At 45.2% G+C, this 24,262-nt stretch overlaps 1 protein-coding gene across 1 annotated transcript in view; it reads right to left on the bottom strand.

Annotated features, from left to right (window-relative positions):
• Positions 1-4,990: 4,990 nt before the first annotated feature.
• The window catches only part of ACER2 (alkaline ceramidase 2), a 30,545-nt gene continuing 11,273 nt past the window's right edge, over positions 4,991-24,262 (bottom strand). Inside the window, exons 4-6 of the mRNA XM_001496449.6 lie at positions 19,202-19,339; positions 12,895-13,032; positions 4,991-9,514 (exon numbers count right to left, since the gene is read on the bottom strand). Of these exons, the coding sequence (XP_001496499.1) occupies positions 9,331-9,514; positions 12,895-13,032; positions 19,202-19,339 (460 nt within the window). The 3' untranslated portion in view covers positions 4,991-9,330. The remainder of the gene's footprint in view (positions 9,515-12,894; positions 13,033-19,201; positions 19,340-24,262) is intronic.

The following is a 24,262-nucleotide window of genomic DNA, read 5'->3' as shown; positions in this document are numbered from 1 at the left end:
ACTTGACACTTGGGGATTGTGGTAGGCAGGCTAATGGCCCCCAAAGATGTCCACGTCCTAATGCCCAGAACTAGCTAATATGTCACCTTCCATGGCAAAAAGGAATTAAGGTTGCAGACGGAATGAAGGTTTCTAATCGGCTGACCTTGAGAAGGGGAGACTCTCCCAGATTTTCGGGGTGGGCCCACTGTAACCATAAGTCCTTATAAGTGGCAGAGGGAGGCAGAAAAGAGCCAGAAAGATGGCAGCACGAGAAGGTCTTCGCCCAACATTGCTGGCGTTGCGAACGGGAGGGGACCATGAGCCAAGGAATGCAGGCGGTCTCTAGAAGCTGAAAAAGGAAAAGGGGTGAATCCTCTGGAGCCTCCAGAATAATGCAGCCTTGACAGCACCTTGATTTCCGCCCAGTGAAACCCATTTTGGGCTTCTGGCCTCCAGAACTGTAGGATAATAAGTTTGTATGGTTTCAAGCCGCTGAGTTGGTCACCATTTGTTACCGCAGCCATAGTACGGGGACCATTTTGGACTTCCTCTCCCTTTCCTCCATTTCTGCTCTTTGGAAAGTTGATGGTTCTACCTTTTAAGGTTTTCTGCAATCATGCCTCTCCACTCACAGCCATTACCCCACTTTAGATCCTGGTTGACCAAATTAAATTCCACAAGGTTTTACTTTGTGCCAGATTTTGAAGAAAATAGATATATTTTTAAAAACACAGTCCCTGCCCTAAGAAGCTATTATAATACAGTGTGAAAAGCACTACAATAAGCGGGGTTGAGGGGGTTGAAGGAGTGAAGTCGTAAGGAAAGCTTTCCAAAAGGAAATGAAGTCTCAGGAGGTGAGGAGGGTGTGATGTGGAGCATTCTAGGCAAAGAGAATAGTCTGTGCAAAGGTCCTGTGTTCACCAGCCCTCAAGATGGCCCCTAACGACCGCTGACTCATGCTATTCACATCTTTGCGTAATCCCTTCCCACACTGAATAAGGCTGACTTACATAACAAATACGATACGATGGAAATGACCAAGTGTGACTTCTGAGGCAGCTTCCCATAGGCTCTCCTGGATCACTCAGACTAGGGGAAGTCAGCAGCCCTATTGTGAGGAAACATAGGAGCCTTATGCAGCGGCTCACACAGCAAGGAGCTGAGGCCTCCAGCCAACAGCCCTGTGAGGGAGCCCCTGGGAGGTGACTCCTCCAGACCCAGTCAAGTCTTCAGATGCCTGCACCCCCAGCTGACATCAACCTCAGGGAGGACCCTGAGCCAGAACCCTGAGCTGCTCCCAGATGTGTGACCCACAGAATCTGTAAAATAATAAATCTTTGTTGGTTTAAGCCACTAAGTTTTGGGGTGATTTGTTACACAGCAATGGATAACTAATACAGGCCCTAAGGCCACGGGAAAGACCATGTAGAAGTACACAAAAAGTTCTCGAAGACCCAAGAGAGGGGAACAAGGGGCGAGAACCTCAAAACAAGACTGGAAAGCAGGCGAGGACCAGGCTGTGAAGGAGAATCTAAGTCACATTCAGGCTCTCAGACACGGTTCGCTTTGTTCTCAGAGCTGTGGGGAAGAAGGTGGGCTTCAAGCAGGGAAGCAACCTCGTCAGGTTCCACTTTAGAAAGATGGCTGCAGGGGGCCGGCCCGGTGGTGCAGCAGCTAAATTCTCATGTTCCACTTCGGCAGCCTGGGGTTCACCTGTTCAAATCTCAGGTGTGGACCTATGCAAGGCTGTGGCAGGCGTCCCACATATAAAGTAGAGGAAGATGGGCATGGATGTTAGCTCAGGGCCAGTCTTTCTCAGCAAAAAAGAGGAGGCTTGGTAGCAGATGTTACCTCGGGGCTAATCTTCCTCAAAAAAAAAAAAAATGAATGAAGTGAAAACAAAAAAAGAAAGAAAGAAAGATGGCTCCAGGATGCAGGATGGATTAGCAAGGGAAAGTGCTGCCTCACTGGGATGGAGAGAAATGCATAGATTTGAGGAATCCAAATCCTGAGGAATGGATTTGATGGGAAGTGGAATTAAGAGGACTGACTGACTCTTAGATTACACATGGACAGCAGAGGAAAATGGGACTCCTGGCAACTGAATGGAAACTGGCACAATTTCCTGACAAGGCGCACAGGGCGCAAGCTTAAGAGTGGTGTAAGTTAAGGCAAGTGTGGTGCCTATTGGATGCCCAAATAGAGATGGCCAGGAAGGAACTGGATTTGCAGATCTGTCACTGAAGAAAGAAGGAGAGCTTGGACCATCAAGCCAGAAGAGGGAGGAGTCCCCGTGCAGATCCACTGTCACCCTTGGGAAGGGTAGGGATGGGGTGTGGTTGTTCACTATGGCCACAAGACAACACTGTCATCCAGGACTGTTGGGTGGCCGGTTGTCTTGATTATTAGCTGTCATTTATTGAGCACCTACTGTATGCCAACTCCTCCTCCACATCCATTCATATTATTGGGACAGTTTTGAATTTGATAACCCTAATTTGGTGCCCACCAATACAAAAACCTTTACCGCCTTTGCCATTTAGAAAATAAGATTAAATTCTTTGCGGAAAGAGAATTAAACTTGAGAGTCCAAAGTCTTGGGTTCCGATCCTGACCCTGCCACTGAGTAGCTGTGATGGAAATACAAAGCTACTAAGTGTATTTTATCACAGTCAGTTTTATCACTGTCAAAGCTGGAATAATGATAATACGGCCTCACAAAATAGCCATGAGGGATAAATAAGACAATTTAGGTGGTAAGATTTGCTTTAAGAAAATAATGATGCTCCTAGGAGGTATGCCAATTCTTTCACCGGGCTGAGATGATATATTATTAAACGTGGCTCATGGGCCGGCAGTTAAACCTCAGAAGGACTCCTCGCCGGCGACACCTCGCCTCTCCCGCCCCCTCCCCGGCGCTGCTGGCTCCTCTTAGGCCGAGAGTTGAGCCGCGCCCGCGCTCTCCTTCTCCCCCTGCACGAGCTCGCCGCCGTGCGCAGCGCAGAGGCCTCCGCAGCCAGCGCCGCACCCGACACGAAGCAGGCGTTTGCTAAGTGTTGGTTCAAACCGGATTCAGTTTTAAAGATTTGGGGGTTGTACTGGCGTTTGACTAACGTCAACGAAACTATTAATCCCAAAAGTTAAAGTTAACTCCCAGTGGATTAAGAAACTTCCTCTAGCTCACATCTCCGTTAAGTTGGTTTTACAGGCAGGAAAGGATTTTATTTGCTTTATGGTGTTTGGCAGATTTTTAAAATTCTAATGAGATCAACCACCTATGGGGTGAAGAATGAGTTGCTGGGGGAGAGAAGAGAAGAAAAGAAAGGCAGAGAGATGCTTGAAAAAATCCAGGGAGACATACCTGGGCCCCGAAAAAGGTTGCGTAACTAGGGGGAGTTCTGAGATAATTATAGTGAGTTCTGAGATGGTTAGCAATTGGGAAGGGCGTCGTGTGTCTCGCCGATAGCAATACCCGAAAAGGCCACAAGATGGAGATATTGCCCCAGGAGTCTCGCCCGCTCCTGCCACCCCGCGGCTATGGCTTTCTTTGTCCACAGGCGGCCCTCCCTCGCGAATGTCATCCATGCCATCCTGCATTTTCTGTCGCTTCACGCTCTTGGCCTTCCCTTCAACCACTTTCTCACACCCAACCCTAATACAAAAATAAACTCTCATGACTTTATTGCTATTTGTTACATGTGAAAAACAGTGTTAAGGTCTCTGCCCCCAATTGTAAAAGCGGCTGAAATGAAATGTTTTGTGTTGACGAGAAATGGAATATAAATCAACAAAAATCCATGTGAGGTTGATCTTTCCCTTTTTGTCAGTGAACACCCAGAGAGACTTCCCAGGTAAGCCGGGTGTCGCCAGGCCTGGAGGTGGTCAGAGGCAGAAGGGCCCACCTGAGGCGAAGATAACTCCTTAAGCTGAGAGAGGGGCTGCCAGCCCCCCAGGATGGGGTGGGAAGGAGGCTGAGCCCGTCTCCACAGAGGGCGGGGAACGAAAACCCAAGTACCACATTGTAAATTTTTTTTGTTATGGAAAAATGTGACAATGCAAAACAGACAGAATAGTATGACAGACCCAGATACCATTGTAAAGAGTGTCTGAAACTATAACCCAGGAAAGAGCTCAAGAGACTAAGCTCTCAGGTTGCAGAGGACTCCTAGGATGCAAGTTCCCAGAACCTGGGTCTGCCCCCTCAGCCCCTCATAATATGAAGACCCTAGAAGAGAAAGGGGTTGGGGGTGTCCCCGCTGGTCTCTGAGGACAGTCAGGAGAGCAGAGCTGTGGAGTTACCAATGTCAGCACCAGAAAGGATTTGAATCCTGGCTTAGCGTCCTGTCCCGCAGGAGTTCTGTACCTGGGTGACTTCTTGAGGCATTTGAATGCCCAGGAAATTATACGTATGGGCATTTTCCCGGGAGAATGCCCACTGCTGCCACCAGATTGTCCAAAGGCTCTGTGGCTGCTCCTCGGCCCCTCGACCCTGGCCAGAAAACAAGTCTTAAAAACCCCTGAAACTATATTGATAATGCTGATCCAGTCTTTCTTCTCTGATGGTCATATTATTCTTTTAAATATGATGTTCTATGAATCCTTTAATTAAAAAAACTTGTGAGAAATTAAGAAAAATAAGCAGATACAGAATTTTCCTGCTAAAGTCACTATTTTGAAATAGTGATTGGATGAAATCCAGCATAGATGAATGGTTTTCTGTATTTGAGATTTGATATTCATATGAGATCATTATAGAACTTTCAATAAAAATATCCTGCTTTTAGGTATTTTATACTGGAAAGATTTAGGTCTATTGATTTCACAGCTCTGAGAAGAAACCAACAATTAACGACACTAATTCTAAGTGTGTTTAATAACAATGATACTCAAATTCATTAACAAACGAATTTGGGCAAATATGTTTTGCTCTACAATCCTTTAAATGCATTTTTCACTGCAGATATTTCAGAAGTCATTTTGGAAATAAATACAAACCCATACATCTTCATTCACAGAAAATGCCACTGATGGCTTTAATGTCAACCATAGCTTTCATAGTCAGTTCACAGAAGAGCATAAAGTGCAAAAGCTCCATTTCAAAGGCCTTAAATCACCCCCACAGCAAGGGAGATTCCATGCCACCACAGCCATGGGCACACCGCCCTCATATGGCGCCCCCTACATAAAATATAAAATAAGGTATCTATCTGAAAATATTATATTTGCTTTGATTACATACTGTAGGTACAAAATTGTCTTATATCTGGTTCAACATATAGGGAAAGACATAATTCAAACAATTAGTCCCTTAGAGTAGGGGCCATTTTTTAAAAAAATCTGCAGGAGAATGACATCTATAAAATCCACTGAGAATCCCAACCTGGCTGGAGACTTCTCCGGCCGGCTGGAACGGCAGCACCCATGCAATGGGGGGACTATGGAAGGTTCCAAGTCCATTTGGGGAAAGGGACTATGAGAGGGGCTCTGACCGGGCCAGCTTCAGCCCTCACCTGTCCCCTAGATGGTTCCAGGTCAGCCCCGAGGGACAGAGAGCAAGGGAACAGTCAAATTCCAGTCCAGGAGCCTCCGACATGGCACTGGCTCCCGAAGCGGGATGAAGCTTTACGCACCTGAGAACTCCAGTGATCAGGATAGGTGATGGGATTTCACAAAGCCTGTGCTTGACAACCACCAAGCTTAGTCCCCCAACAGAACATCTTTCATCCATAACTAATGTTTTAGGCATCTTCAGAGGGACAGGCACCGAGTTCCCCCAAAATGTAGCCTGTTACAAATAGATTCAGGTTGCTCATCCCCACACCCCGTAAATATATTCACTGAAGTGCTTGTTTTATAACAATATCATCACAAAAGGGAGAGAAGATTTCTTTTTCTAAAATCAACACTATAAAACAAGAATCACTGACTCAAATGATCACTTGGTAACATTCACGTTTTTTAATATTTTAAATCCAGTTCTTGCTGGGTATCGATCTTGGGCAACTGATAGCCATGCTGAGCAACGGCCTTGACCTAACTCCTAAATGTCAAACCTCTACTTCCCTGCATTATTAGGGGAAAAACACAAGATTCCTGATTGCACATCCATGAACGAAAGAAGCTATTCACTATTTTTTAAATCTGAAAACATCCAAACCTGTGGAGCCATATAATTATCAGCTCTTTCCTATGACTCGTCAATCCCAGGCCAGAAGCATATGAAAAAGCAGATTCGGTTCATTATTTCTTAGGGCCCATTCATGTCAGGGACGACTCAGGAGTAGGTCTCAGAATCCAGCGACGAGCTCAACTGTGCAGCTCCCTTCAGTGTCTTCCAACACCTGCTCGTCGTGAAGAATACACAGCTGGCACTTATATTCCATTCAAGCTACAGGATAAACTGTCAACTCTACGAGATTTCTACTTACAACTATATTAGGGGGGAAACAAAAAGATGAGAAGGAAATATACCAAAATATTAACAACGGTTGTCCTTGCACAACAGAAGTACAGATTACTTTTTTCCTTCCATTTTTCTGTAGTTTCCCAATTTTCTTTAAAGAGCGCTGTAGTACTATAAAAGCATTATAAATATAAATAGTACGAATGATGCCATAAACCTAACGTAGAATAAGATTGGTATGTTCTCACTCTCTTGATTTACCATCCCACGATGCAAGCTGTAGTGATTTTTGTTCAAAGGTAGAGTTAGGTTTTGTCCTCTTCAAATACGGCCCATTCCACAGTTCTTTCTCAGCCCTCATCTCATTAAAACCAGTCTCTAGGAAGGCATTCTGTTTTTGACGTCAAAAGCATTCCTCCCACATCTTAACTTAGTCATTTGCCTTGTACAAGAGGGATGGAAATAGCCCTGTGAATCCCTTACTTACAGCAAAGTCACATTTTAGCCCTATTTCCCAAGGACACTCAGAAACTTCTAGAAGGGCAAGGACAAAGCCTTGGGGGCTGGAGATGGTGTTCCCCAGGGAACAAGCCCTTCACCCGACAGGGAGAACCGGTCCCTCCTTGACGGCTGGGACAACACTCCCGTCACTGAGGAACCCTCAAGTCAGGAATTAAACCTCGAACATACACACAAAACATTTCCTACACTCTCTGCTTCTCGTTCTATGCTTCCACACTAAGACAGCTGGGCTTAAAACACATCAAAGTCTCTACTTTGGAACATTTTTATACTGCAGAACGGATGAGGCCAGAACCCACACCTAGGGAGTCAACCTGAAGTGAAGACAGTGATATTTCTCTGTAAAAAATCCTAGACTTGAAACCCAAAGGACTTAACAGCAGTTTTCAAATTCTGTTCCGTGAACCACCCAGGTGTCACAGAAGTGCATTAGAGGTTCCATAAATACTTAATTCAAGTATCATTTTTTAAATTTATTTTTCAACTAAAAAAGCAACACGTACACTCATTCCATACCAAATTCTTCTATTTTGAAAACCACCAAATCGTTAATTTGCATTTTCACTACCCGGTGTATTTTTAAGGGAATGCTATAAGTTGAACCTTAAAATAAATTTGTGCTAATTAAATACAACCTATTTCTTACTGCAAACAGGGTTCTGCTGCTAAAATAATTTGAAAACCACAGAAGGAGGATAAAGTCATTCATTTTAAAACTCTAAATTCAGTTTCTTATTGGACTTCTCACCTCAGAACTTGTGCAAATTCTAACCAGTGTTAAGGGTTCCTGGGAACGCCAAAAACTGCTACTGCCCAATTCTTAGATACTCAGGACAAGGACAGGATTCCTGTCCACACCAGAAGGACCTGTCTGTCCTGCCCTCTCTCACAATGGAATGTTGCAAAGGAGACGCCTGAGTGAAAATGAGTCCCTGAGGTCATTAACTCCCACTTCGCCTTCTAGACAGCTTTCCATTCAGCCCAGTGAGAAGATTAGTTGTAACAATGTCACTTGAGGTGAGGAAAACTCAGAAGGCAACAGATTTGCCTGCAGCACCAGCGACCCAAAGCCACTGTGTGAAGTTCCCACCAGCAAGTGAGAAAAACGAGCAGCCAGATGCTCAGAGAAACCACAGGAAGCACCTTGTACTGTGAGAGAGGATGGAGGGTGGCTCCCACAGTAAACATTAGAGAAAGAAGCAGGGAGTTCTCAAGGATAATTCCAGAATAGAATAGCACACAGCAGGACTCCAAGGAAGACAAGTTTCCCAAACTTCATGTGTGCTCCAAATTTTGAACAGGACCCCCAGCACGATTGTCATGAGCCCTCTGGCAATCTTACAGACAGCAAGCAGTAAGGAGTAGGGGTCTGCAAATGGACCTTACGCTGTAGCTATTCTGCTCTGTGTGTTTGGGGCTACTGGGCTGGGGCGGGTGGCAAACAATGTCCACATTTAAAAACTGTGCCCGGGGGCCAGCCTGGTGACGTAGTGATTAAGTTTACATGCTCCACTTTGGCGTCCCGGGGTTCGCAGGTTCAGATTCTGGGTGCAGACCTACACACCACTCATCAAGCCATGCTATGGCGGCATCCCACATACAAAATAGAGGAAGACTGGCAACAGATGTTAGCTCATGGCCAATCTTCCTCACCAAAAAGAAAAAACAAAACAAAAAAACTGTGCTCTTCTTCAAGAATGGCTCAAAGTGGACTGTAGTTTTTGGCATAGAAGGTTTTTCTCGTTAGCTTCTCCCTCATCTGAAGTCAAGTCTCCTTCTCTCAGCAGAGGTAGTAGTTGAAGGATTCACAAATGTAGGTAAAACCTAGGTTATTGAGAACTGCGAGTAGAAAACTAGCCTCCTTGGCCACATGCCTCCTTGGCCACAAACCCTGTGTGCTTCATTTGTTTGGTTTTGTTTTAGGACGGTTTCCCCAAATGAAGATCTCTGCCATCTTCCACCAGACAGTCAGAGGGTCTTGTCTGTCGCAGGGCCTGTCTGGCAGTGGGAGAGTCGGCACCGAGAGGGCGTGGGAATGGCAGGGTCTGGAGCAGGCAAACTCTCTCCAGGAAGCCAGGCATTGTGAGCACTGGGTCCCTCAAGGGCCTGCTCTGCAGACGCCACAGGGACACAGCCCAACAAGTCACTGCATCTGGAAGTGATGCTGCGAGGCACACCTGGTGCCTCCCAGCCCTCCACTCTCCACCTCTGGGAAAGGGGAAGACACTCGCTTCTCCCCACGCACAGTGGAGTCCTGGCAGTCCACAGACACACTAGTTAGAGCCCAAGGAAAGAGAATTTTAAAAAGACAGACCTCCTCCCCCACAGGTTCCAGACTCTGTGAAGCCCCCTGGCTGTCTGCTGGCAAAGGAAGCCTAGTGCACCAGGGAAAAGGAGCAGAAAAGCCGGCCACCGCCTTGCCATCACGTGATCTTGATGGGTGACTTCTTGGCGCACAGGAGGGACACGTAGGGGACGCCAATGAAGGCCCACTTCTCACTGGGCCAGAACTTGATGACGGGGCCTTGCTCTGGGATCTCAGACGCAGCGTCGAAGTAGGCAAAACACACACAGCCCAGGTAGGCGGCGAGGCAGATGAGGATGTGCCTGCAAGGGAGACAGAGGCGAGAACTTGACCCCGCTGGTCTAGCCTGCCCCTCCCTGGGCTAAACCACCTCTCCTGGTATGAGGACAGCCCAGGGCCTCTTCTAATGGGGAAGGGGTAAAGGTAACCAACAGCCCCCCCCCCCCCCCCCAGAATAGCAGGAGAAAGATAAACACTAAGTAAACACAGCCTCTTTCACAATGTTCTAAAATATTCCATCTTGATGAGAGGAACAAACTGGCAAATGCCTTTGGGGCTCAACCAAGAAGACAAACGGCCCAAGATTTAAAAGCGGCGCCAAGATAATGGAAATAACCGGCACATCTGATGGATCCCACCTTCTCGCTTCAATAATTGGCTGTAGATATTTGACGCCCTTCGTTAGGAGTAATTTTATACTGTGGAAACTGCTTTTCAGTTTAGTAGGGGAACTCTTTTTTTTTTTTTTAAATTTATCTTTACTGTGCCTGTAGAAGGTTTTAATATTAACCTTTATCAAGCAAGGGACCATTTAAAGGTACATAATTCTTCTTTATACCCTATACCGAAACTTAATTCCAGATGAATTAAAGATTTAAAATATATTTTTAAAACATATTCAAAGAAAATCTTTTTACAAACTTTGGTGGGAGAGGGCTTTCTTGGAATGACACAAAGTTCAGAAACCATAAAGGCAACAGCTGTGACAGCTGTTCTGTAACGCGTGTAGAGAAGAGTTTAAAAACACACGTAATAAAGATGGTTCTAAGAGTGCTACTGATTTGTTTCCTTGAGGACCGTGTTATTTAAGGGATGTCACGGCCATTCTGTCATGCACGTAGAGAAAAAAGCCAAAATTCTGAAGGAAAAGACTGCCAGATATGAGAACATGAAACTTTAAAACCAGTGTGGTACAAAAATATCATTAATAAACTGAAGGATAAATGGGAACGGGAGGTAAATATTTGCACCATATGACAAAGAGTTAAAATGTCCATATTACAAAGAAACCGAAAATTCATCACTGCATAGGATGTCAGGGATTTGCTTTAAAGTAATCGGCGGGGGAATGGCTAGCCGGTGAGGGGGCACGACGAGACTGGCCCCCATGTAGATAATCCAGAAGCTGGGTATTGCCTACCTGGGGGCTCAATGTACTATTCTCCGTACTTTTGAAAGTGGTGCAAATTTGTACAATAAATGCCATGTAGTTATTCGACAGTGATGACTATCTACTATGCACCAGGCACTAGGTGCTGGATATAAATTTTTAAAAATAGAAATACTCTACAGGAAAGACAGAAACTTAAAAGGCATATTTCAAAAGAGAAAATATACGTAGCAAATTTACATTTGGAAAAAATGCCCAATAAAAATACAATTTTTTTTAAAAGATGTGAAAATAACAGAATATAATTTTTTTCAATCAGGTTAACAAAGATTTGAAAGAGTTAATATCCAATATGTGTGAAAGTGTGGGTAAAAGGCACCAGCTTATTGACTTTAGTAGAAAGTGTTAATTGATGTAATCTCTCTGGATTTGGCAATATATATTACAATGTAATGTAAAGAAATATTCAGGCATGTTACAAACATAGGTGTTCATTAGTGATTGTTTGCAAAAGCGAAAAATCAGAAATAACCTAAATATCCACTAACAGAGAGGTTGGATATAATTGTAAATATAATTGTAAATCATCCATATTGTGAAGTATTAATTGACACAAAAAATGATGAAAAAAATATATATGCACTAGTAAGGAAAGTTGTCCGTGATCTAGCATTTGGTTTAAACAACAAAAAAAGGACCAGTTTGCATCACGTATAGAATGATGCTATTTTTGTTTTTAAAAAAGTAGAATTAGAGAAATATACATATAAAAAATCTGGAAGGATATACATTAGGCTGTTAACAATTGTTATCTCTCTCTCTTTGGTGGATGGAATTATGAGAGCATCTCTCGTTACATACTTCGCTCTTGTTAAAATTTGCTATAAAAACCGAATATATGTCATTTTATAACTGGGACAAAAAGATGGTTCAACTTTGAAAAACAAAACAGAAAGTACACCAAATTGAGAAATAAATTAAGTTTGAGGCAAAGTTATTACAGTCTAACTTTTGAATTTTACTTATATCACTAGTGTGACCAGGGACCTTGAGTTGATTAAAGTGTACTACAGTATCTTGAAGGAGATGGTATTTATACAGGTGCATACAATTACCAAAACGTATCAAAGGATGTGCTTAAAATCTGTGCATTTTATTATCTGTGAATTACAACTCAGCAAATATAAAAGTGTGTATAAATTCACTAGTGTGAGTCAAAGTCGACCCTAAGAAATTTCAGACAATGGATCCTAAGACTAAGATTCCAAATTAAAATCCTCAATTTGTGCTGTTTTACTTTGTTTTGTCTTTTGCCAACAGCTGTGGAAGTCCCCAAGCCTTAAACTGAGAGATGACCAGGTTTCGTGGTAGATACGTACAAGTTCATATGTCCAAGGGAATTGAAGCGAATTCTTTCAAACAGTGGAGAAACGGTTGCCTAAACCCATCTCCTGAGAGAAGTCAAGCTTCTTCTGACCTTGGATCTAGCAAAGTTTTTCCAACTCTTAACCACTAGCATTCCTCCCCAGATGCTCTCAGTTTACAAGGCACAGTGTAAAGCAGCGTTCTCTTGGTCCTTGTTATCCTTTGCAATCAGAAGCCGTGGAGGACGGAGAGGGAAGGATGCCTCTGGGCTTGGGGTGAAGCGGTTCCTAGAAGAAAGCCGCTCAATTTCCTCCTCAGCCTTCTGAGTATAGGAATCTGCATGCTGTTTGGTAACCCGCTTTTTCTTTTTTTTTTTTAACCTAACAGTGTATCCTGAGCATTCCAAAGTATAGATGATCCAATTCCCTATTATCAAACTCCTGGGCTGGTTTCATATATCAGGGTGGTGATCCCCAACAATTCACTTTAGTCCTCTGGGCCTCTGTTTCCACCTGTACAACAAATGGGTGAGACTGGCCCTTGATGAGCTGTGAGACCACGCCTTCAACTGGTCACTCAGGCCCCAAAGGAGTGGTTCCTATTCGGGACTGTCCCCGTCCCCACATCCCATCTGTCCCAAGCCTTTCCCCTCCCCGCAGCCTAGAGATGGAGCTGGAGCTCAGGTGGGCGAGGAGACTGCAGACCTCAAGTATAAACAATGAGGTCTTTTTGTTCTGGCCAAGCCTGCTCCCCGGAGCCGATTCTGCTTTTGACAAGACTTTCAGTGCTTCTGAAACGGCTGCCAGTCTCTGTAGGAGGGAGGGGCCCCAGGCTCTGCTGTCCCCTGCGCACCTTGCAGGGAGACGGGAGCCTGCCAGCAAGCCCAGACACTGTCTTGCAGCCAACCCCCCATTAGCCGGGGCTCACCACACGCAGTGCAGGTAGGGGAAGTGGAAGGACGACAACAGCTCGCAGAAGGCTCGGTCACTGATCCAGCAGAAGAGGGCTAGGGTCCACCAGAGGCCCGAGAAGAGGCCCAGCTTAAACACACGCACGTTGTCACACCTGCATGGGGATCCGAGAGCAACTCGCCGTCAGTCCTGGTTCTGCCCACTTCACCGGCCACTTCTCCCCAACCCCTTGGCACTAGAGTTCCTATCCTACCTACCATCTCTCCACAATCTCGTGGACGTGAACACCACATGGACACAGATGGCTCACGAAGCCATACTTCCCACCCAGGCCTCTCCCCTGACTGCAGAGCTCCTCGACTGTCCCCCCATGTCTAGACAGATCTCACTGTAGCACGTCCATGAGGAACCCCAAATCTTTCCCCTGCCCAACACCTGTTCTTGGCCCAACCCTTTCGGGGAAAAGGTCATTCCACGCTTTTAGCAGCTCAAGCCAAGAATCTTGGAGTCATTGTTCTCTTTCTCACACACCCCACACCCAATCCACCAGCTCTACCTTCAAAACATCCCAGATCTGACCTCTTCCCACCACCTCCACCTGGGTCCAAGCCAGTATCACGTCTTGCCTAATCACAGCAGTCGCGTCCATCCACCCTCAGTCCTACAGTCAACTCTCGACACTCTGCTCAAAAACCTCCCACATCTTCCCCTTCTCCCAGAAGCCAAAGTGCCCACAATGGCCACAGGGCCCCTCATGTGCTGGCTTCTCCTATGTATTCCATCCCTCGCTGCCTCTGTTCATCCAAGCCCCAGGGGATCCTTGCCATTCCTCAAATATCTCAGGCATGTTCCTCCAGGCCTTCGCATTTACTTTTCCCGCTGCCTGGAATGCTGTTCCACATGGCTCACCATCTTCAGTCTTCACTCAAATGTCACTCAGTAAGCCCTTGGCTGACCACTGTTTTTAACAACTGCCCCACCAGTCTCACTTTCTCCCTCCTCTAATCTTCTCTGTAGCGACCATAACCCCTCGGGTGGCCTCTCCATTTGCTTATATATTTGTTATGCTGTCCTCCGCTGAGATGAAGCCACTTCCTGCTGCATCTCTGGCCCCCAGGGGCTGTGCCGGGAACATGGCAGGCTCCTGACACTGGCCACCAAAGCAACGAGCTCTTACATACCCTGCCCGAAATGTTTTTCTGAAACAAATGCTAACAGCCCAAGGGAAACTTCAACTGCCATTTTCCTTCCTTGTTCCCGAGTTGCTCAGAAAGTGGGGGACTTCTATTCCTGGGACCAATGCGCCGAGGCAGCCAGTGGCTGAGGGGTCTTCTAAACACCCCTGGGGTCCCTTTCCCTCAGTGGCCCACTCCTCGGTCGGTCAAGCTCGTTCTCTCAGACCCCAGAGGCCAGCATGACATCTGTCCCCATTGGAGGTCGTCTTTCCTTGTCCGTATATGTGTGAGCAAATGACCAGCATCTGAGGCCCGGCCCGCTGGGGCCTCTCCCAGCTGCTCGACAGAAACCCCAGCAAGAGCATCAGCAAAACCAGGACGGGCGGCAGGTCCAGAAAGACTGCTCGAAACAACCTGAAACGGCCTTGTGTAGGAGGGCGACAGGCATCCCTTGAAGAGCTTTTTGAAAGAATAAAGGCCCATGACAGACTTAGTGACTAGATTTCCACTTAGTGACCAAAACAAAGAGATGACCCGTTTTCGTCCCCCATCTCTTGAGTTCACCTGCCTTTGAAGGGTCCCCTCGACCTCGTGCTCTCTCACAGGCTGTGCCTCCCTCTCGGCCCATCTTTCTCCTCCTCTTCAGGTCTCAGCTTCAAAGGCACTTTCTCAGACAGACTTTCTCAACAGCCCCACCACCATCTAATGTAGTCGCCCCCCATTACAGCCCCTCACGGCACCCTGCCATTTCCTTCAAAACGCTTACCACCAGCTGAAATTATGTAGTCATTTGTGTAGGTTTTTTAATGTCTAGTATCCACTACACTGTAAGACCAATGACAGTAGGAACTATACTTATTTTATTCACCAGTGTATACCCAGTGCCCAGAACAGGCATTAAATAAATGCGTGCCAAATGAATAGATAAAACAGGAAGAAACGGACAATTTTAGTTGGATTCTAGTGATCCGAGCAGAACATTTTTTTTTAGATTTCAAAAAAAACAGTAACCTTATTGATTGGGTACCAGATTCTCAGAATCCATGCTAGGCACTGTAGAAGGCAAAATAAACAGGGCTCCTGCTTTGCCATTTTAAAAGGTAAAATGAAAACTGACAAAAACAAGTGTCAGCAAAGTACAGACAATTAGTCTGGTACAAGAGGATCTACGTACACTCTAGTTAATTAAACCTAGAAAGTTTGGCTTCAGGAACACTGCAGCACAGGGAGGTGGAGATGCTGTCACGTGGCAAGTGGCAAGAGAGACGGAAGGTCAGGCGATTGGTCACATAAGGGGTAGGTCAGGGCCAGGAGGGCAAGCACTGCAGAGTCGGGCTCGGGGCTGCCTGGCACTGTCCCTTCCTCTGCTTCTAGAGGGACAGGTCCTGCCAGATGCTGCTGGCCAGGCTTGCTTGTGCTTAGGGCTTGTCCAAACCTGGGCTCCATTAGGTTTTATTCTCACTTTTCAGGGCTAATATCAAAATGTCAGTGTGAGGTTAAGTGGAAAAAGCAGGATAGAAGTCATATACACAGCAAGACCCTGTGTTAGGATAGAAAAACCTGAAAGGATGTCTACCATCTCTTCTTTTCTTGACCCTTGGTCATATTCTCAAAGTTTTTCTTAACAATAAATTCACTCCTATAATCAGAAAAAAAGTCCAATCTAAAATAATTTAGATGTAGCTGAGTCACTTGGGATTGTGACAACATGATAAATTTCACTCAATGTCAGGTGATGAGCCCAAATCATAATAAAATTTTGTTTCCTCATGTCTGAGAGAAGGTTCAGAAAGGACAGTGAAAATGTGAACAGACTAAAACAAGTCTAAGAATGAGGCTAACGAGAAACAGAAAGCTAAAAACTAGCCCCTCCCCTCTTTCCTCTGAGCAGAGGGCGATGAGAAGCATTTAGCTGAGGCATTACAGGTCATCGCCTTTGACAAGCTGGGAAGATCCTGGAAGGAAACGCAAAGAGCAGCAAGGGCAGCCTCTCGTCTGGGAATTTTATCAAAGCAGGCCAACAACCGTCTTCTCTTTCCTTGCTGGACTCGGGTGGGAGCTGGGACACAGCAGTGAGCACAGGGACCTCTTCCCTGGCCACGTGGAGTCTACGTCGAGCAGAGGAGACAGGCACTGAGCAAGACAACAGCACAAATACTTTTTTAATTACAACTGGGATGGGTGTCATAAAGGAGAAATTTGGGGAGCTATGAGAGCATATAAACAGCTGAACCAAAACCTGATGGATGAGCAGAAGTGAGCCAAGCAGAAGGGTCAGAAGGAAGGGACAGCATGAACACGAACCTGGGGCCACAAGGAGCGAGGTCCCCTTGGGGACATGGAAGCCATTCTGATGGCTAGAGGACAGAATGTAATGGGGAGCTTCACGTGGGAGAGATCAGCAGGCAGGGGCCATGCTGAGGCTTTTGAATGTGATCTTAATTGCAATGTCAACTAATAGAAAAATGACTGTGATCAGATGGGATGTTCAGGGAAGGAAGAGGAAGCCAGGCTTCTGGCTTGAGCAAACGGGTAAATAGCACTCCCATTGAGTGCAGCTGGAAATATTAAGAGAACCAGAAATGGAAAAGACAGATTGGCAATCTGGCTGTGGACAAGCTGAATGGGAGACGCCTGTGACACACGGAGTTGGAGAGGTCAGGTAGGCAGCTAGATACATGATGGTGGAGGTTGAAGGAGGGACTGGGTGGGAGACATAAATGCAGGAGTCATTCGCATATGTACAGCAATTAAAGCCATGTGGGTAGATGAGACCTTTGGCGGGGAGTATAAAGGAAGAACGGCTGAGAGGAGACCGCAGCTTAAGGGATGCCTACATGCAAAGGTGTGTAGAAAAGAAGGAGCTTACATGAGAGACGGGAAAGGAGCTGCCGCAGAGTGAGCAGAAACCAGGAGGGTGTGGTGTCAGCGGAGTCCCAGGAAAGAACGTTTCAAGGAGGAGGGGTGAATTGTGCAAACAGCTGAAAGGACAACATGTAAGATTCAGGAGGACCGAAAACATCGTCACTGGATGTACAGCCAAGAGGGGTTTGGGTATCCAAGTGGGGGCAGAAGCCAGGCTGGAATGGGTTGAAGAGTAAATAAGAGGTGAGGGATGGGGACAACTTTTACAGCAGTTTGGCTGTGATATACAACAGAGATAAAGGGTGGGGGCTGGAGACTGACATGGATTGAGTCTAGCTGGCTGTTAGAGAAGATGGGAGAGACTCAAATGTTTCTATAGGCTAATGGAAAGGATCCTTCGGAGAGGGAGGGATAACACAGTAGACAATTCACAGAAGTCAAGTGGGTATAGAATAGGTGAATTATCACGAGGGAGGAAGACTGGCCCTCGATGCAAGGACGGATGCTTCCCATGACGCTGCAACTTGTTAATGTGATGATGAAGACCAATTGGCAGTAATGATGGCTAGCTTTTCAGGGGCAAAGTTTTTAAGCATGGAGCAGAAATTATTTCCTCTGTTATTAAAAAGATAAGAGTATTCAGGAAAATATATTTCCCTGTTTAAAGACCACAATTGTGCAGCAGTATACACTAATCTGCCCTAACCACTTGTATTCCCTCATTCACTCTAGTTTATATATTATGAATTAAAAATCTTTTACCTTTCCTTAAGCTACTTTTTAATAAAATTACAGGCCAAAACATATTATTAGACTCAAGAGTTAAAATGAAAATAGATTGCAGTGAATTCTCAAGAAAGATACCTAAGTCCAGAACATTCTATTCACTTCAGGCCTGTTATAAGCCAGCACCACCAGACTGACTGTTACGAATCCATTTCAGATGTCTTCATCAGCAATTTAATTGTGTGTTTTCCAAAAAGCTTCAAGATCTGTTAGTGTTCTGAGATGGGTCTCTTACTTCTCCAGTTGTTGAAGGCTGAGTAGACAAGACGTGACAGCATCCTTCCACTGCCAGCCAGCAAATTTAAATACCTCTCCAATTGCCTTTGACCCTGCCTCGTGTTGTGGACAATCAAAGCAACCTCCAGAGGCAAAGCAATGGGAAGAAATGTATACATATATGTCTCCTCTCAAAACAAAGACTGAGACAAAGCTGACTTAACATATTACACAGAGCAACTCTCACCAAGGGGGATAAACACAAGACTTCAATGAAGACACTCCGTGTTCATAACAGTGAGAGAGTCATGAATTACAATGCAGTTCTAAAAGTGGGTGCATGGCCAGCCTGGTGGCATAGTAGTTAAGTTCACATGCTCCATTTCGGCAGCCTGGGGTTTGCAGGTTTGGATCCTGGGCGCAGACCTACACACTGCTCATCAAGCCATGCTGTGGCAGCATCCCACATACAAAATGGAGGAAAACTGGCACCGATGTTAGCTCAGAGCCACTCTTCCTCAAGCAAAAACAGGAAGATTGGCTACAGATGTTAGCTCAGGGCCAACCTTCCTCACCTGAATAAATAAATAAATAAATAAAAGTGGGTGCAAAGAAAAAGAAGCATTTTCAAAGGGTATTAAAATAAGGGCAGTGGTTAGATGTATTTTAGTTGGGGCTAGCAGAAGACAGCTGTGTACCACAAGAGCTAAACGAAAATGTTTCTGGATATCAACCTGAACTCTGAGTATACAACTTCCCAAAGGAAAATACGTATGCAAATAGCAAAGGCTTTACAAACTCATAGATTGTAAATGAGAAACTAAGCCTCAAAGAAAGTGGCACAGTCAACAGTATTACACCTGAAGTCAATGTCACCTTGTACACAGAAATTCATATATTTTCCTTCAGTGTAAGAATGCGACAGCCTCTTTAGGACTCTTTTTTTCTCCTTATTCTTGTCATGTGAACAAATCTATTTTCCTTTCCACAAAGTCTAGGCAGCTTGGTCTAGGCACTCACCAGGTCCTTGAGTGTTCCTGCTAAACTAGCTTTGATCATTGGGATGTACTGCATCCATTAAACAACTGCTCCCCTCTTTCTGAAAATGAGAACATTCACATTTGGAACAAAACCATCAAACCTGCTTCTAATCCAACAGTCAGGAACTCTTTGTGAAGAGTAAAACTCCTCTTCGACACCAGAGGGCAGTAAAAGAACCAGGAGCTGGCGGGTCCCCATCACAGGGACAGCATAAGGGGCAGCCAGGAAGAACGCACCCACCTCTTGAGCTCTGCAATGAGCAGCGCAGTGCAAGGCACCCCCAGGGTCATCAGAGAGATGTTGTTGATGGCGGGCTTGACAAACGCCAGGCATGTTGTCACTGCAGACAGGACACAGACCACCGCCTTGAACCTGCCCCTGAATTGGTGAAAGCAAACCAAACCCATTAGCAAAGGAGGTCGTGTGTGTTTGTTAAAACAAGCGCAGGGCACAGGCAGTGCCAGTGGGAGGGCAGACTGAAAAGAAATTCTGCGCCAAGTATCAAGACTCCAAAGACCTGTCACACGCATTGGCTCAGTAATTCCACTTCCAGGAGTCGATCTTAGGAAATAATCAGAGATTTTCAAAATATTTAGCCACGAGAATGCTAAAATTAGAATCCAGCTAAGGTCCTGAAGGTGAGATATGGATAACTGTCTTCTCAGCGTTACTTTTCTCTATTTTTTCAGATGTTCTGCAGCAGGGTTTGGCAAACTTTTCCTGTAAAGAGTGAAATAGTAAATACTTTAGGTTTTGCAGGTCATAGGGTCTCTGCCACAGCCACTCAATTCTGCCCTTGTAGACAACAAGTAAGCAAATGGGCATGGCTGTGCGCCAATCAAACTCGATTTGCAAAAACTGGCAGTGAATCCATTTGGCTCACAGAACACAGTTTACCAACCCCTGTTCTACAAAGCGAATGTGTATGACTTTTATAACAAAAACAGAGAGTATTTGCAAACTATAAAGCTTCCTAGTGTAAAAGAAAGAATGTCCTGTGTGGCTAGCACACAAAAATAAGTGTCTTTGGAAAAAATTCTAATAGTGTCTATATTTATTGACAACCCACTAGTACACATCAGAATTTTGTGTTGACAAATTTTCAACGTGGTAAATCTTAGGAAAATAGCTGATACCATCCTCACACCCTTCAGTGGAGGTGCTTTCAATAGAAAGAACCAGAAGTGGCGACGTGATCCTGGACACGGTCCTTCTTCTCTCCCTGAGACGCCACTTCCTCATCTAAAAAATGAAAAGGCTGGGCTAGAAGATCTCAAGGCCTCATCCATGACTGAAATTTAGGAACGCGTAATTTTCCTGAAGTTTCTGTTATTCCTCATTAGCACTATTTACTTTGGCCAAAAGCCATGGAACAGGTCATAGTTAGGAAACTAATCCGAATGAAATTCCATCATAAAGAAATCAAAGTGCATTGAAATCTTCAAAATACAAATTTATCTTTTAAAGAGGAAAACCATTTATCATCAAGGCACAGGAAATCATTGATCAAGCTGCCAACTTTCTGACTGGAAGGAATAGGAATTGTAGCCCTGAACTTCGACCAGAGAAAAAATATACACATGGGAAAGAATCCAGGCAGCAAATCCTCAGGAGAATTGTGTTTTTCTCCTGGCCTTGGCGGACATCCTTCAGCTACTGGATAAAAGGCTGCTTACTCCAGTCTGGGGATAGCAGCCACACACAGCTCCCCCACCCCCGTCACGCACACAGCCCATGGGGACCCGCAAAAACTCTTTTACTGGGTTTAAGGTTCTGTGACACAAACCAAGGCATTTTGGCCTTCTTAGCTCATATAAACACAATCAAAAACTTCCAGACTGCATCACTTGCCTGTATCCAATGTTTAGGATTCAGACACAGGAGAGAACAACAGAGTGGTTAAAAGCACAGGTGTTACAGTGAGACCCATGTGTGTTCACATTCTGCTTCCATCACATCACTCAGTAGCTGTGGCACCTTTGGCAAGTCACTAAACTCTCCAGACTTCAGGTTTCCCATATGAAAACGAAGACACCCTGCCTCATGGTATTCCTGCACGCATTAAAGCACGTGACACAGTGCCTGGTATGGTACACGGTGTGTGCCAATAACCCACTATTACTATTGTCTTACCATCATTTGAGAATAAACACTATTTTAAATAATATTATTACTGTTAATAATATTACACTCTCCAGGAAAATCTGACTGAGCTGGTGCTGTAATCACCAAAGGTTCTGTGGAGTGCCACCAAAGAGTTCAAAGGCAGTAAGCTTGACAAGACATGCTCTCTTTAAGGAGAACATAGGCAGACACCTCCCCACGTCGTCGACTCCAGAGGGTGTGGAGGAATGTGCTTGGGGAAGGTGGCTTTTGCAACCAGCACAAGTCAACAGAGGTCACGTGGCCAGCCCAGCCAACCACAGTCACCAGAGACCCGGGCACAAGACAACTAGAAATATCCAGACACAACGGGCCCTGATCGGGAGTTTTCTAAACAACCCGTACTGAAGTCTCTGGTCCTATTTTCAACTTTCCAGCCCATTGTGGGCTCACAGTGGAACACAGGGTCAAAGAACCCCTAGCACCCCTTTTTCCTGTATTCCCCCAATCAAAATCTAGCAACCCAATACTGTCACCATAATATCATTAAAATAGAACTGATATGTTGTTATCAGCTACCCCTTAAAGCAGTGGTGTTCAGCCTTCTCAGACCCTGTGCCTCTTTATTATATCAAAGATTTGGTAATGCCCCTCTTACTCTTCTAAAGTGAAATAAAATTTATGGATGATAAAACCGCCCATCTCTGCGACGACCAAAAACATGTCCATAAACCCCAGATGCACCTTAAGTGATGGAAATGCCCCTGGTTAAGATCGACTGCTTTAAACTACCCTAGAGGGCTAACACACAAACTATTTAGAACAAGTCCCTGATGTTCACAGGACGATAGCATTTGGTGCTGGAAGGTCCATCCCTGTCCTTTTATAAGTACAGATCTGATAAGGCCCAGAGAGTCTCAGATGGCGGCCTCAAGTCACCCAGCCAGTGTGAGAGCAGGACTGACAGGCCCCCAGCCTGCAGCCTTGCTATTCAGGATTCAAAACATGAGCTGGATTATGAAGTGAAGGCTGTCCCTAGTTTTGTAGAGGCAAAATCATAAAGACCACAGCAGGATAAATTCTTTAAGAAATGGATACAATTAGCCTATTAGTTCTTTGTTCTTATTTTTTTTTCTCAAAACAAAAATGCCTAAAAAGTATTAATAACCATCAACAGCTGAGCGCATGTCCTGACAATTCTTAGGACATTCCAGGCAGGCTGAAAGAAAGCCCTTCTTTTTTTAAACCCACAATTATTCCTATTTACATAATGAACTTTAATAATTCCCTGCTGTTCTAGACAGACTTCAAAACACTTATCCATATCAGTCATTCATAATAACTGCTGGCACTACTGAGTCCTTACTCTGTAGAGTCACTGCACTAGACACTTAAACGATTTTCCCAAATATTTCTAACGCCATGAGGTAGATACTTTCACTATCTCCACTTTACAGGTGAGCAAAATGAGGTGTCAGAGGTTTAAAAAAAGCGGATTGTTATTCAAATCCCTATCTGTCTGAGCCAGCCACTTGGCTGCCTCACTCTACTCTCTCTTCTCCAGAAATCTCGCACCTGAACTCTTAATATGTTTTTAGAAATATTCCAGCAAAGTCTAGATCACAAAATAAAAAGAGAGAGAGAAAGAGAAATGTCAGCAATCTGGTCAGTTCCAGTAGCTTAACCACACAATCCCCGGTCTACAGAAATCCTGGTTTTGACCTGAAATCTTTGGTCTGGCCTTCCACCTACACTGCAGAGCTGCCACCTGTCCCCACCTCACGGGGAATGAAGCCCACACAAAGGACTTTGGCCTTCTCGCTCTCCTTGTCACTGGAAAATTGAAGACGGACAAATAGAGCTGAAATCCTGACTTACAGTGAGCTACTTTTCCTATAATATGCACCTTTTCTTGCTTTGCTCATAGAAATGGTCAATGCCCATTCTCTCCTTCAATTTGTATGCACAGCTCAGAAATGCTGGGCAGAAATCTCCTCTACAAGCCATTGATAGTAATGAAAGCCGCCTTTGAGCACTCACCGTGTTCTGAGGACTATGTGAAGAGCTCTGCAGGGTCATCTCACGAGAACCCTGAGGTGAACACTATCATTTACCTAACTGTACAGATGAGGAAATAGAAAGCTAAAGAGTCAAGACGAGTTAGACAGTTTGTAAGCAGGAAGCTAGGCTTCAAACCCAGGTCTTCTCCAAAGCCAGGGATATAGACACGTGTGGTGCCTCCAAGGACTCTGCTCAAACCAAAGAGAGAGGGGTCACATCCTCCCCAGAGAAACAGTGCAGGTGCGGGCGATGGTACAGGCCCAGCTGGGCACAGACCCCTCTGCCTCACAATATGTCTTCATCATTAAAGCCGGTAAGCTTTAATTACCACAGCATTGACCTGTTTTCTTCTCTCCTCCTCATAACAACGTTCCCTCTCTCCCACCTTCAAGAAATGAGAAAAGAAAAAGTTTCTTTATTATGAACACATTCAAAACTGTCATTTGGAATCTCCACCCAGGCCTCCAGAATGCCACAAACAGACACACAAAACCCTTATTCCCATTTCTTCAACTTCTCACTCAGATCCAAGGTCTTGAAAGACCAGATCCAAGAGCACAGTGGTTCCTCAGCTCTCAACCTAACATACACTGTGTTCAGGGAGACGGTGGAGGCGACTGGAGGGCACCTTCTGAGACAAGAGAAAAAGTCAAAAGGGAAATGTGTGTTTCTCAAGCAGAGTCAAAAAGTCCCTGCCTGAAAGCCACCTCATGACTCTGTCTAGTGCCCTCATCTCCCGCCTCCCCCAACTCCTTCCCCACCCCTCCCCCACCTCCCTTCCCCACCTCCTGAGGCTTTCTAGTCATCCTCAGTCATTCTCCTGAAGCTGAACAAGGAAACAAAACAACAAGACTAGAAACCAGAGACAGCCTAAACCAACTTGCTGCCTTTTAAAGGGCGCTTCCTCAGCTGAGGAGAAGGCCTCAGCGAGATGCAGACCATACCTCATCTCAGACCAGGAACATACTCCTCTTCACTGCTGTTCATAAACAGCTGGCTCGCTTTCTCCCTCTCTCTCTCGCATTTTCTGATAAGTAAACTTCTTGAGGATACTTCTATCTGCTTGATGATACTCAGAGATAATACTATTTAATTCAAATCCTGCTGCCCAGGCTGAAGATTGTACAGCTAATCCAA

Source organism: Equus caballus, chromosome 23 (assembly GCF_041296265.1).
Source record: "Equus caballus isolate H_3958 breed thoroughbred chromosome 23, TB-T2T, whole genome shotgun sequence".
Classification (NCBI taxonomy): domain Eukaryota; kingdom Metazoa; phylum Chordata; class Mammalia; order Perissodactyla; family Equidae; genus Equus; species Equus caballus.
Note: the sequence above shows the minus strand (reverse complement) of the source record. Positions and strands in the feature narration are given on the sequence as shown.